This window comes from Neospora caninum, chromosome X (assembly GCF_000208865.1).
Source record: "Neospora caninum Liverpool complete genome, chromosome X".
NCBI lineage: Eukaryota > Apicomplexa > Conoidasida > Eucoccidiorida > Sarcocystidae > Neospora > Neospora caninum.
In genome coordinates, this window is record NC_018396.1 from 1,794,583 (window position 1) to 1,808,389 (window position 13,807).

The following is a 13,807-nucleotide window of genomic DNA, read 5'->3' on the forward strand; positions in this document are numbered from 1 at the left end:
ATGCCGCAGGGGCCCGAACCAGAGGCCGTCTCGGTACAGGAGAGGCGAGAGCGAGGTGGGGAGGACGGACAGCCAGTTTTCCTGTTTCCAGAGCGTTCTTCGCTGGACCTTAATTTTGGTGTGGGAGAGCCTAGGGGAACTTTGCAGTTTGCACGCGTCGGGGAACTCAGTGGGTGCCAGGGAACGGGTGACATCTCGTGTGCATCGACGGTCTTGGATGTGCAAGGCTCCTTGGCGAATAGTGTTGGTAGCGAGCCTGAAAATTCGATCTTTTTCTTGAAAGATCCGTCTGCTCTGTCTTCTCGGGTGTCGAACACTCCCTTTTTCCCCGGCACGTCGGCTTCCGTTTCATCTTCTGAAGCAGCCTTAGCTGCGACTGATCTGCATTCTAAAACGGGCGGGCGCGCTGGGTGTGGACCGTTCGGCACTGGCGTGTCGTCGCTCGCAGCAACTTCGTCCAACCAGGGGATTTTTCAACGGCCGATTAATCCCGCCGCTTTTTCCATTCATTCCTCGCCTCCGTGCGCGGCATCTGCCCGACGCCTCGGCTCCGACGGGCGAGAACGCCTGCTTGCGCTTCTCAGGGACCGGTGCGGGGCTGACGCGCCTACCAGTGACGCGCGCTTTTCTGCGTGCGCGGACCGCTCTACGGTTTCGCATCTCCCGAACACCGCCACTCAGTTGTGGATGATCGCCAGGCTCTCGGACTGCGAAGGGGCGCCGCAGCTGCATCCGAGTGGATCTGGGAGTGGAGAGAGTGTGAACAACAGAGGGAGTGACCGCCCAGCTGAAGACGGCAGCGTAGGACGTCGAAACATGGATTCCATGAAAAAGGCCGAAGTGACGTCGGAGCGAGAGGCGAGTGCAGGTGGTCCTTTGGAAACGCGAAGCGACCAAGACGCCGCCCCAACCGCGGCGCAAACTCCGCAGCTGGACACCGTTCTAAATCGAGAGTGCCGCCCCTACCCTGCTAACCAGCCGCACATGGCAATGGGTCACAGCGCCTCCGGTTCGGTTGTCTCGCGAACTCCAGGGAGCGTTGAACGGCCTGCCGAGGACGGGCCGAGTCCGTGGTGGCCGGACACCTGCCAGGGCACTGCGTCTGCGTCCAGCCCCCACACATCCCCGCATGCGCCGCTCTCTCACCCGGCACCTGAAGGTTCTCTCGGCTGCGCGCCGCAAATGCCTTTACCGGAACCGCGTGCGCCTGAGATTCTCGGCGACGTCGCGTACGGGTCTCCGCCGGCGCCTCTGGTCACGTCTCCACGTCTGCCGCCGTCGGGCCGCTTCAGCTACTCTCCGGGCCAGCCTGGGGCCCAGGTTCCCCTCGACGCGCAGTGGTGGGTAGAGGGAGGCGAGCGAAGCCCCCACGGTGCCCATCCAAGCCTCGGTTTCGTGTGCCGGGGCGCTGCGGCGGAGGGCGTCGGCAACGAGTCCCCGGGGTTCCGAGCGCATCGAACCCCGGAAGTCGGAGCGGTCGACTCGAAAGGCCAAGTGGAAATGAACAGTGGATCGCCAGCCTCTGTCATGCTCTCGCCTGCAGCTGGACCCGCCGGAGCCGGCTCTGGAGACTCCGCGCTGCCCGCGTTCGGAGGCTCTGCGACTTTGCCTACGAACTACGGCGGCGCCATGCACCACCAGAGCTCGCTCCCAGGCATGCTGATCCATACACCGCCACCCAGCCACGTGGGATATTCGAGTCCTGCCGCGTCGCGCGTGCCCGGTGACCCACACCAGCCGGTGCTTCAGCTTCCGGAGGCCATGGTCGGGGGACCAGGTGGGAGCCTTCCAGGACACAGTGGAGGTTTGTCGCCCGTGGCGTGTCCTGCCCCAGGGGCGTTTCTTCAGAGCCCGCCGATGGGTCCACAACACGTGGCCGGCGGCATGATGCCTGCGGGAATGCCTTCGCCGTACTGCATGTCTGCGGGCGGTCGGCCTTCCTCGCCGCTCCCCAGCATGGTGGTGATGGGTTCCGTAGTGGGCCAGCAAGGGATTCAAACAGGCCTCGGCGGCAGGGTGGGGAAGCCGTCGAGTCTGGGCCCTCCAGGTATGGGTGTGACCCCGTCCAGTGTCGAGGACGGCGCCGGAAGCGCGGCCGCAAAAAGCTCCCTTCGTCGCAATCGGAAGAAACCGTCGCCTAGACCCGTGGACGGAGCGTTCGCGAGCCCCACGTCGGCGCCAGGAGGCAGCGTGGCCGGCGGGAACCTTCCTTTGCCGGCTCGGCCTCCCGCGCCTCAGTCGAAACGAAGTCGCAAGCGCGCGAGCGCTGCAAACACGGAGGGAGGGAACGACCCGGCGCCGCCTCGTCAGCCGCGTCCGTGGCAACATACAGCCCGGTGCAAGAAGAGTGGGCGGTTTTGCACGCGAGAGGAGGCCGCGCAGGCGGCGGCAGAGGCAGCGGCGGCTGCAGAGGGGGCTGACGCGGGAGAGAAGAGCGCGGAGGCGGCGGCGAAGGAGTCCGAGAACGCGCAGTCTGCACAACCGAGCGATGCCACAGGCACGGGGAAGTGGAGCGGCGCTTCAGGAAACAGCCCGCCGACTTCTGGGACCGGAGTGGAAGGGACGAAGGAAAACGTCAACCGCGTCACGGGAGACGAAGCTGGAGGTCTGGGAAGAGCGACGGCGGATGCATCCCAGTCCCCGAAGGAGCCTGGAATGTCGCCCCAGGCCGGCGGTGGCCGTCGCGTTACGGGAGGCAAGTCGCGGGCTCCCAGTGGAGGCGGAGCCGGTGCCGGAAACGAGGGCTCGGATTCACGAGAAGGGACAAAGACGCCGGGGAACGAGGCCTCGGCGGACGCCCTCACGGGGCTTGGGTCTGGCGCGAAGGAGGAACCCGAGACCGCCAAGACAAGCACGCCTCGGAAACGCCGCCGCGTCAAGAAGGATGCGGAGGCTAAAAAGGAGGCCAAGGGCGTCTCCGCGGAGGGGGCTGCGGGAAGTGCGGCAGAGGCCCCGCGGTCACCAGTGCAGGCAGCAGAGACCGCGCAGCCGTTCTCAGGGTGTGCTATGAAGCCAGGAGACTCGGAGCAGTTCGGAGTCGCCCCTGTGCTGTCTAGCGAGGGCGTTTATGCACCGCAAGGAATGCCGTGGGGCATGCAGCAAGCACCGTACCCGGTGGCCCCCGCGCGAGGCGCTCCGGGCGCGTGCCTTCCTTATGCCTCGCCGAGCCACGGGACGAGCTCTTCGGTACGCTACGGCATTTCCGTCGCGGGGCGCCCACCGTACTCCCACCCGTACATGTCGAGTGTGTATCCTGGGCCACGGGAAAGGCCTGCAGATCTGCAAGTTGAACTCGAGCCTGCGACCCTGTCTCCGGCGACTGGGGCCGCACCTTGTCAGGCGCCGCTGAGCCCAGGCTACGGAAGCATGCCGTACGGCCTGGACCATACAGGACAGCCGCTGGCTGCGGGCCAGATGAGGCCGACAGCGCCTGCGAACGGATCAGGCGCCGCGCCGCCAGGCTCGCCCACTGCGTGGCCGGCGCAGCAGACTTACGGGGGTTCGCCTGCGTGCGCAGGGCTGCCGCAGTCGAGGCAAATGGGAGAGTGCGGAGTGGGGGAAAATGGAGGCGCGTACGTGGGTCAGGCTGTGTCGCCGCACTCGCAGGGAATGCCGATGGCTGGAGGCTTTGAGCTGCCGTATCCACAGATGGGAGCCTCGTGGGGATCCGCAGGAGACGTTCCGAGCCAGATGTACCCGCCGGCAAACAGCAGACCCGAAGAAGAGGCCAGCGCGAGACAGGGTCAGCATATGGGCCACTCCGAGTTCTCGCCTGTGAAACCGGAGATATGCTCGCCGGTGTATCCGCCGCCGGCGCAGATGCAGGACTGGCGCGCGTTCCAAGGAGACGTGTTGGGGAGTCAGCCCAGCCACCACGGCGCGACTGCTTTGGTCCCTTCCGCGCCGGATCTCTCCGCAGCTTCTCCGGGTGGAGACGGCCGAGAGTGTCTCCTGATGCCAGGCAGCAGGGTAGCCCCGGGGGGGGCGCCTTCCGCGAGTCACCTGCAAAGTCGGCATCTGGGCGAAGAGCACGCGGAGAACGCTGGCCACGCACCAGGGACGACACGGTGGCTACTCCCGGCCGGAGGTTGCGAGGAACCCGGCGACAGTGCGCGGGGCGCGGAGTCCACATCGTCCACGGCGGAGGCGGGATCGGCCGCGAGAGCCGTCATCATGGGTCTCGGCACCGACGACGGGGAAGACCCAGCGACGGAACACCAGGACGAAGACGCAGGCTTGTTCCAGAGGGGTGTTTCCTTGTCCCCGCTCCTCTGCGGCTACCATCCACTCCTGTAGAGACGGGGGGAGGGCCCTTTGAGGCAGGCGATCAGGCCGCGAATGCAGTGTGCCCGAAGGACGCGAGAGGAGGGGGGCTGCGGAGCCCGACAGCCAGGGGGACTCTTTTTGGTGCAGAGAGTACGGCCACACGCGTCCTCGTGGGGCGTCTCCTGCGGTTTCTCAAGTGCACAAGGAGTGGGCGATAGACTGGTGTCTTCTCGCGTCGTTGTTCCGGCCGGATGCGAATCGCCGCCGGAACTTCTGTGTTTCGAAGTGGGGCGCGTTGAAAGGCGTCGGCCTCTCCTGAGCAGAAAAGGCGAGGGAAACAGTCTTCAGGAGGAAAACCAGGCACTCTGCGCCGTGCTCCGGAGAACCTGGCGAACTCCCTTCCTGGCGGAAGCTTTTTTCTTCTGCAGGAAGTGCGTGCACGGCGAGTCTGTGGAGTCTCTGTTGAACGGAAGTTTCGTTTGAAAGGGTCGGAATGGAGGAGGGATGTTCAGCGTCTTCTTTGCCAAGGCACTGTGGGTGCCGGTACTACAGTCTGAGGTCTGTTGCGCCTGCTTATATCCGATCGGCCAGGCCTCCGGAGGTTGCCGGTGTCCCCGGATCGCCCATGTTTAAAATATACTTTCACGCCCGTGAACAGTATACCACACATCTAAAACTTCCGTGGACTGATTCTCTCGGCCAGCCAATTTTTACCGTTCACACAATTCATTTTTTGGACAGGAAACATCCGTGGATTCTCGTGACAGGTTGCACAACAGCTTCATCCCGCTGTTGCGGGCGTTCGTGTGCCCGTCGGGTGAGCAGCTGTTTCGGCGGGGGAGAGGACGGAGATGTGGAAACACGTGTGTCGGCCTCGCATGCACTCCAGGGCTGCACAGGACGATGCAAGATGCTGAAGTGGCATGCTCGGAAATGCGTGGGGGAAGAGCGGTCGGGCGGTCGAAGGCATCACGCTCTTCTCAAACCATGCGAATGTTTTCTTCTGCCTGAGAACGCGTGGCTCCACGCTTCACTGGAGCGCCCGTGGAACTCGCACACTGTTGCACAAGGCTTGGCCCTTTTACCACCCGTGCTCGGCTCTCTCGCCGTACCCGGAAGAGCGGCGGGCTTCTGGAGGGATTGTGGTCGCGTCTCTCTGCCGTTGCAGGGAAGTACCCGTCCCTCCGAAGTGGGCCAGGCATTGGCACATGCGAAAACGGTCGCGCCGTGTCCAGGGGACTCAGAGAGGGCGGCCGAGCGCACCAACAAGGTTTGCGGGGACAGGGACAGTGACTGGTGTTTTGCGGGGGAAGAAAAGACACTTGCGGAGCGGAGGGACCGTGACCCCGGGGACTCGTTCCTGTTCCGTCGTGAAGGAAGGGCAGGTTTCTGAATGAACAGGTCGGGGGAGTAACGGCCTAACAGTATATGAACGGCTGATCCTGCTGGTCGGATGTTAGTCCTCCGTCTCAGACTTCTGCTGGATCCAGATGCTCGGGGCGTTTGTCGGCTGCGTATTTGGCGTCAGAGCTTGCCTTTTGGGGCGTGAAATGATTTTGAGATGTTCTGTGGGGCGGAACGAAGCCGGCCGTGCCGGGCGGTTTTTTCACCCGTCTTGCAGAAAGGCGAAGGGAACTGGAAGCTGCAACTCGTTCGCGTCGTACGTGCCTGTACGAAACTCTAGAGAACTGTGTAGTCATTTGAAACGCACAATGGTCACTCCCGCAGCCGTGTGAGCTCTCCCTGGACGGCCGTTCGTCCATGCTGCGGGTGCTCTTTTTATCTTTTTTTCAGTGGCGTTTGGCGGAGTGAAACGCGTTTTCCTGTGTGTGTGGCCATGCGGAAAACCTGGTACTGGAGTTTGTGTGCCTGGAAATTTTTACACTCCGATCTGGAGACAGGTGATCGCGGCCCAGCCGCTGCTCGTGGCCACGGATCGGCAGAGACTCTGCCCTTGCCGAGGTCTCTGGGGGTGGCGTTCGCTGTTGTTCTGCGCGAATCGCAAGCTGAGGGCGAGCTAATTTTGTTGCTGGAATGTTTTTGATTTTCGAGGATCGTACCCGTAGCTGCAAGGCCCGCCTCAGCGGGGGCGTGGCTATATAGGGTACAACCGTTATGTTTTCCTAGGGGCGAGCGAGGAAGCAGGTAGGACGAGCGAGGCCGTCGCGCGCAGGTAGGACGAGCGAGGCCAGCGCGTTCAGGCTTTGAAGGGGAAGCGGAGGAGAGAGAACGTGCCTGCGCGGTGTGTTCAGGGGGACGCGATCTGTGCGAGCGAACGTGCGCGCTTGTGGAGTGCTTTTGTCGGCGCCGAATCGTCGCTACGTTGACGTGTATATCGAGGCCAAAATTCCGAGCTTTCGGCCAATTTCCCACTCCCCCCCGGCGTGCGCCGGGAGACAGTTGAAGCGGAAACTCTGTTGCGTAATTTTTCCTTTCGGTCGTGTCACACCAGCGGAAGCGACAGCGCCACATCCTACCTGCTGCGGATTCGCCAAGCGCAGAAACCCGCGGCGTTTTCTTCACGCGACAGCGCCACACGACGCGCACAGGGTCCGACGCCGTTAGTGCTCAAAAGAGCCCTGTCCTAGGCGACAGCCCTCACACACGCAGGTGTAGATATCAGAGAGTGAGCGGCGCTCTAACCTCGCTCGGGCATGTTCCCGCGCTGTACAGCAGTTCCACGCCCGACCGCTACCGTCCTATTTGAATACAGACCTTTCGCGAGTTGACTCGAGACGCAAGTCAACCGACCATGCCCGAGTGAATGGGGCGAAACGCACGGGTGGTAGCTGAGCCTGGCAAAGAGCGTGCAGCGCCTCCGCGAGAGAAAAGTTCTCGTGAGGAAGCCTCCAAGTTAACTTTGTGCGTAGAATGTCAGGAGCGGCAGCTTGCAGGCGTCTCCCCAAAGACAAAAGGCGTGACTTGCCAGGCGACTGTTTCGGCATGAAACGACATCGGCTCTCAAGTTTCGGAAACGCGAGATGCGCGACTCGTATACCTCTCTCGAGACACGCGTTTCACTCCTTTCTCTGGAGCGCCACCATTTTTTGCCTGTGGACACTGAGAATTATAACACGTGCTTCAGTCGTTCCAGCGTAGGTCGCACCGCATCTGGTTCGCCGGAGAGAGTTCGAAAGCGGGGACTCCCCTTCTCTCAGCAGAGACGCGCCGGCGCCAGCATTCAGTCTCGCGTTCGTCAGATCCAAAGCACCGGGCTCTGAGCCTCGCCGACGGTTCACGGAGCCTTCATTGGCGAGGGAGAACTCTCTCACCTGTCTTGAGTGTGGACCAGTGTGGGGCCGTGGTGTACAATAGTCACAAAGATCTTGGCTGTGTGCGTATATCTCGTGAGTAGAGTGGAGGTCCGTGTCTGTCCAGAGTGTGAAAGCCAAGGTTGCCACCCGAGAGTTTTTTGCTCTCGGCGCGGGGGCCCGTGCGCGGTCTAGTCGGCGGCGCTCCCTACCCTTCCAGCGACTGGCCAGTCTTGAAAGCATCGATACAGCACTCGCGAGTTGATTTTGGAGCGCCACTACGGCTCAGCTTGCGGGTTTGACGCGCAGCTGGGAGTCGACCTCAGCGAGACAGCGGCATGCATTGAAAATGTCGAGTTTCATGGAAAGGTCAATGGCTTCAGTGAGGCCACATAAAACAAAATATCTGCGACCCGTTTGCAGCGACGCTTGGCGGAATGCCAAGTTCCTCTACGTCTTGACTAGGCAGCAAGACGTGGCCAACCCGCAGAAACCGAGTCTGTCTGAGCTGACAGCGAAAAGCGCTCTGCATTCGCTCCCTTTCTCGCTAGACGTCACTGACGAGACATCTCAAAGCGGTTCACATTTTACCGTGCTCGTTCCCTCCAGAGCGGTTGCGACATGTGTGAACTGCGTGGGACGGTGAGACGCATGGCGCCCGCAGCTCAGCGGGTGCTGCCTCTACCCCCCGTCCCTGGCGCCGGTGTTTTTTGTCAGGCGTTGCTCAATTCGCTCGACCTCGCCGCCAGTCTCCGTTTTTTCTGGACCATGGAGAAGGCGAGAGACAGAGACGACCAATGTCGTCTTGTGGGATCCTGCGCGCTCACAGCTTGGCGCTTCGGGGGTGGCGGCGGTTCGAGGTTCATGCCGGAGTTCGCTCTCTCGCGGAGAAACGCTTCGTAGTCCGCGTCAATCGACGACCTGAGCACAAGCGCCTCGTGGGCGATCTCGCGTGCCTTCGTTTCTGAAGGCTTCTCCGAGGTCACGAAAAAGTAATCGATTCCGGCAAGGAAGTGGAAACAGTTCACCAGGGAGGGCACGCGATGGCCGGTGTCCGGGTCCTACGAAGACAAAGCAGAAACCGCAGAATGCGGAGTTCACCACAGTGCAGCCGCCCCCTGCGGCGCGAAATGCGTCGGCAGTTTTCGCAAGAAAAGGGAAAACGCCTTCCCATCGCTCAGCGAAAAAAGCCGGTCATGGAGACCGTGCTTCGGCCGCTGAGACAGAGGCGACGCTGCCGGATTCTCGAGAGGCCACGCTTTTGCGAGCCTTACCGGTGTGTAAAAGTCGAGAAACATCTCCCGGTACGTTTTCGTCGGCTTGTGTTCCTTTTCCTTCATCATAATCCAGGTCGGCGAGAACTTCCTGTGGGGCTCCGCCCAGTCCAAAATGCACCCACGGAGCGCGTTACCCCAGCCGAAATCCTTTCCTTCGGGCCCATGGAAGTATCGATCGCGTAACCAGTTGTTCATGGCCGCTCCGATCCGCGTCCAGTCGTCGTGGTCTCTCAAGTCCAACTTGAGGTTTCGGTCAACGTAGACTTGGATTTTGTCGAGCGTCTCTTCTTTCTCTGGCGCACACGCCCCATGACCCCGCCGACAAAACTTGAAAACGACAACAGCTGAGGCGTTTTCCGTCGGCGCGTTCTGGCCTACAAGGACTGAACTGCCGACAGCTCCGGCGGGCGTTGAAGTGTGCGCCGCAGGCGGACTCGCTTTCTCGTCCTTGGGAGACGCTTGTGCATGCCCCGGGACGGCACCGCCTGGACCCACTGCAGGCTCTTCCGTTTGGAGAGATGCAGCCCCAGACAACGCGGATTCCCCACTTTTCGGAGGCTTCCCGTGTCGTTTGCCTCCCGCTTCTTCTTCGACTGAATTCTGAGATGTGTCATCAGGCGTGGTCTCTTCTCGGTTCATCTCGTCGCCGCGCTTCTTCTCTGCATCATTCGCGGGTTTTGCCTGTCTGTCATTCTCAGGTGACTCGGAAGGCTTTGTCTCCTCCTCCTCAGCGCCACGTGCCTCGTTTTTCGCACTCTCAGGTGACTCGGAAGGCTTTGTCTCCTTCTCCTCAGCGCCACGTGCCTCGTTTTCCGCACTCTCAGGTGACTCGGAAGGCTTTGTCTCCTTCTCCTCAGCCCCTCCTGCCTCGTTTTTCGCACTCTCAGCTGACCCGGAAGGTTTCATCGACGTTTCCTCAGCCCCTCCTGCCTCGTTTTTTGCACTCTCAGGTGACTCGGAAGGCTTTGTCTCCTTCTCCTCAGCCCCTCCTGCCTCGTTTTTCGCACTCTCAGCTGACCCGGAAGGTTTCATCGCCTTTTCCTCAGCCCCTCCTGCCTCGTTTTTCGCACTCTCAGGTGACTCGGAAGGTTTCATCGCCTTTTCCTCAGCCCCTCCTGCCTCGTTTTTCGCACCCTCAGGTGACTCGGAAGGCTTTGTCTCCTTCTCCTCAGCCCCTCCTGCCTCGTTTTTTGCACTCTCAGGTGACTCGGAAGGCTTTGTCTCCTTCCCCTCAGCGCCACGTGCCTCGTTTTTCGCACTCTCAGGTGACTCGGAAGGCTTTGTCTCCTTCTCCTCAGCCCCTCCTGCCTCGTTTTTCGCACTCTCAGCTGACCCGGAAGGTTTCATCGACGTTTCCTCAGCCCCTCCTGCCTCGTTTTTCGCACTCTCAGGTGACTCGGAAGGTTTCATCGCCTTTTCCTCAGCCCCTCCTGCCTCGGTTTTCGCACTCTCAGCTGACTCGGAAGGTTTCATCGCCTTGTCCTCAGCCCCTCCTGCCTCGTTTTTCGCACTCTCAGGTGACTCGGAAGGCTTTGTCTCCTTCTCCTCAGCCCCTCCTGCCTCGTTTTTTGCACTCTCAGGTGACTCGGAAGGCTTTGTCTCCTTCCCCTCAGCGCCACGTGCCTCGTTTTTCGCACTCTCAGGTGACTCGGAAGGCTTTGTCTCCTTCTCCTCAGCCCCTCCTGCCTCGTTTTTCGCACTCTCAGCTGACCCGGAAGGTTTCATCGCCTTTTCCTCAGCCCCTCCTGCCTCGTTTTTCGCACTCTCAGGTGACTCGGAAGGTTTCATCGCCTTTTCCTCAGCCCCTCCTGCCTCGTTTTTCGCACTCTCAGGTGACTCGGAAGGCTTTGTCTCCTTCTCCTCAGCGCCACGTGCCTCGTTTTTCGCACTCTCAGGTGACTCGGAAGGTTTTGTCTCCTTCTCCTCAGCGCCACGTGCCTCGGTTTTCGCACTCTCAGCTGAATCTGGAGAGGTGCCTGTATCTTCTGCCTGGGGCGCCGAAGGAGTAGGCACTGTCCCTTCCTCGTTTGCGGCCTGCCCTGGCGGTGAAGGTTCTGGAGTTCCGTCTGTTTCCCCATTCGCTTCGCCATTCTCGTTTTTCGTCTCCTGGTGCTCGACCTGACTCGCTTCTCCTTTTTCTTTCTCGTCTGCAAGTCTGTTCTCTCGAACGGTGTTTCCTGATTGCCCCGTCCCAGCAACCCCCCTCTCTGGCGAGAGATTGTTATCCGCTTCGAGACGCGCCTTCTCGCCAGCAGTCTCCTCGCTGCTTCCTGCCGACGGAGTTTCGGAAGCACCAGAAGTCTCCGACGCGGGCGCTGAAGACGTGGACACAGTTGTTGTTGACGTTGTCCGTGAAGCTTCGCCGGCAGCCGACGCTGTGTCTTGGGTCGCCCCGGGCGCAGCCGCCTGCTTTGTCGCCGCAGCCTCCTGAAGGAAAAAGAGACACAGGGCGCGCCTCAGCTGCGTCGCGATGGGGGTGCGCTGCCTGGGAATCCGAGGTGGGAAGAGAAAAACAGGACAATCCGCGATGCTTGATCGCTTGCTCGGTTTTCGTTGAGACACGACGAAGCCCCACGCAAGCGGCCTCTTGCCTGCGGCGCCCTTGCCGCGCGTGCAGACAGATTTTCTTGGCAAAGGAGAGTCTCCGGCGCTCTCTCCGCTCTGGGAAACACGACACAGTCTCTGCTCTCGATAAACGCGCATGTACGTCGGCGACGTGCCGCACCAGCTAGGAAATCCACCCTGGCTTCTGCTGTGAACGGAGAGTGGATGTGTGACCTTGTGGAAAAAGCTCCGAGTCTGGAAGAACTGGACACACGAAAAGAGGGAGCAGTGCACCTGAGTAGGACAGGGCGGACAGCTCCTCTCTTGCTTTTCTCTTTCGCGCTTACGTGTGCAGAGGACTCTTCTTTGTCCCCGTCCTCGTCTTGGACTGAAGTAATCACGGAGATACGGGGGCTCCACAAGGAGTGGAGGAAGTTCAAAGGACTCATCTGAGAGACACAGGAAGAGACAGGCAAACCGAGAGTCTGCGGCCGTCCAGATCACATCCGCGCATGCAAACAACGGAGTCGCGTCGAGCCTATAAGGTCGACGGCAGTAAAGATAACGTGTGCACCCGTATTCTGTCGCTCTCGAGCAGCGACGCATGCCCTGAACGGTCAGACAGAACACACGTGTTTTAGTTTTAAGGAGACACTTCCGCGACTGCAGAAACTCTGGAGAAGTCTCCGTTGTCGAAGACATCGCGCGAGCGCTTGAGGCATCGCGAAGCGCCTACACTGGACACGGCGAATGGAACGCGTAGGCAGAGAGACGGAAAGTGAAGGACACGGTTGGTTCATGCGGGAACTGAAACCGACAGTCGGGAGAGCGCGCACGCTCTACAGCGAAGGCTGGCTGCTCTGTACAGACGCCGTGAACGCAAAACGTGGAACAGCCGTCTCCATTTTCAAGTTTTTACAGTCCAGGCGCCGAGAGCAGTCCTGCTGTATTTACGGCCTGTTCGCAAAGCCCGCCCCTGGTGCTGCCCCCCCCCCCCCGAAGAAATCCTGGTGTGGAGGTAACATGTCGTTCGAAACGAAGGCCAGGCGAGTGGCAGATGCAAAGTCGACGAATCGATTTCAGAGGCCCTAGTCAGCACTCGACAGGGCGGAACAGGAGAAAGCGAAAACGACCCTGCGGTCGGCGATGACTCGTGACGCCGTGTTTGTACAGAGGCGAGCCGTGCTTGCAAATCCCGGAACCTTCCTACTCTCGACGAGGACTGAGCGTCTCTCTCTGCGAGGCGGCGTTTCCGCATAGTCTTGTCAGTTTCGCAACTCACGATCGTCATCCGTGTCGCGGGCTGGACGGACTTGTGCACGAAGGGAAGCATCGGGGACAGCATGCGGTGGAAAATGCCGCCGAGAGGCAGACGCCGGTTCCACGAGCCATCCGATTCACTCGAGAGTTTGTCGTCTTTGGACGAATTCGACTTCGCGTCTCCGCTTTCGTTTTGCGATGCTCTCGGCTGCTCTGCAGCCTGGCTACCCCCCGCGTCCGTGAAGACTGCCACAGAACTTCGCGCAGCTTCGAGACTGCCCTTGGCTTCGGAGACGGGTTCACTGCCTTCCGCTCCCTCCTTGTTTTCGGTGAAAGAAAACCCCGAAGAAGGAAGGAGCGCAGAGGAAAAGCGCCATCTGGCTGCACGCCGACGGCTCTCGTACCCTCGACGACCCTGCACTTTATCGTCAGCGAAGGTTTCGACTGCAGGAGACGCGCGAAGGAACGCCTCCGAAGACGAGGGGTGTGATGCCTCGTTCCGCGCAGATGCAAAGTTCGAGGGCGGCTCTTCAGAGAGAGCACGGGGATCTTTGGCCGATTCAGACAGTTCCGAACTGTCTGCACTGTGTCTCGCAGGAAGCGAGGGGGAGTCAAGCACCGAAGGATCGAAACGAGAGGAAGAGAAGGGAACACTTAGGCATGTCACATGTCGGCAAAACGGACCAAAGAGCGACAACTGGAGGGGACCGACGATTCCGAGGAGATACCACACTGAGAGGAAAATACGTCCCTGGAAGGAAACTTTTCCGACAGACAAAGATAGACACCTCGGGCTGCTCCGGCGACGGGCGTGCCCGAGGCGAAGTCGGCGTTCCGCATCCATGAGTGACATACCTTCGTTTACAAACGTTTCTCACAGAAAGCCAGGCACAGGTCCATCGTGCTCTTTTCCAGGCGACTCCGAGTCGTGCAGTGGTTAACGCCCGTCACAGAGGAGACACCGGAAAGGTCTACTTTCGCCGGTCGCTCGTCACTTTTCGTAAAGGAAAACGGTCTGCGAATCGTATCCCCCAGATTCAGACTTCAGACTCTGCGTGGATTTTTCCAGAACGCGCGCATTCCTGTTTCCTCGCCCTGGTGGCAGGTGTGAGGCGAGAGGAGCCGACAAAAAAGCGAACGAAAACGCAGGAAAGGCTAGAAGCTTTACTGATTGAAGATGAAGTTTTCAAGGCCTTTGCGACTCACCGA

The 13,807-nt window shown here is 60.5% G+C and overlaps 2 protein-coding genes across 2 annotated transcripts; one reads left to right on the forward strand and one right to left on the reverse strand.

Annotated features, from left to right (window-relative positions):
* On the forward strand, positions 1 to 4,296 carry NCLIV_046960 (conserved hypothetical protein; the record flags this gene model as incomplete). Its single annotated transcript, XM_003884246.1, has 1 exon — positions 1 to 4,296. One exon carries the CDS (start codon positions 1 to 3, stop codon positions 4,294 to 4,296), a length of 4,296 nt encoding a protein of 1,431 aa, XP_003884295.1.
* A 3,934-nt stretch (positions 4,297 to 8,230) lies between these two features.
* Positions 8,231 to 13,498, reverse strand: NCLIV_046970 (conserved hypothetical protein; the record flags this gene model as incomplete). The annotated part of the gene is made up of 5 exons (XM_003884247.1): positions 8,231 to 8,578; positions 8,792 to 11,221; positions 11,686 to 11,787; positions 12,621 to 13,042; positions 13,477 to 13,498. The coding sequence occupies 5 exons, from the start codon at positions 13,496 to 13,498 to the stop codon at positions 8,231 to 8,233; spliced, it is 3,324 nt and encodes a 1,107-aa protein (XP_003884296.1).
* Between the last annotated feature and the right edge of the window lie 309 nt (positions 13,499 to 13,807).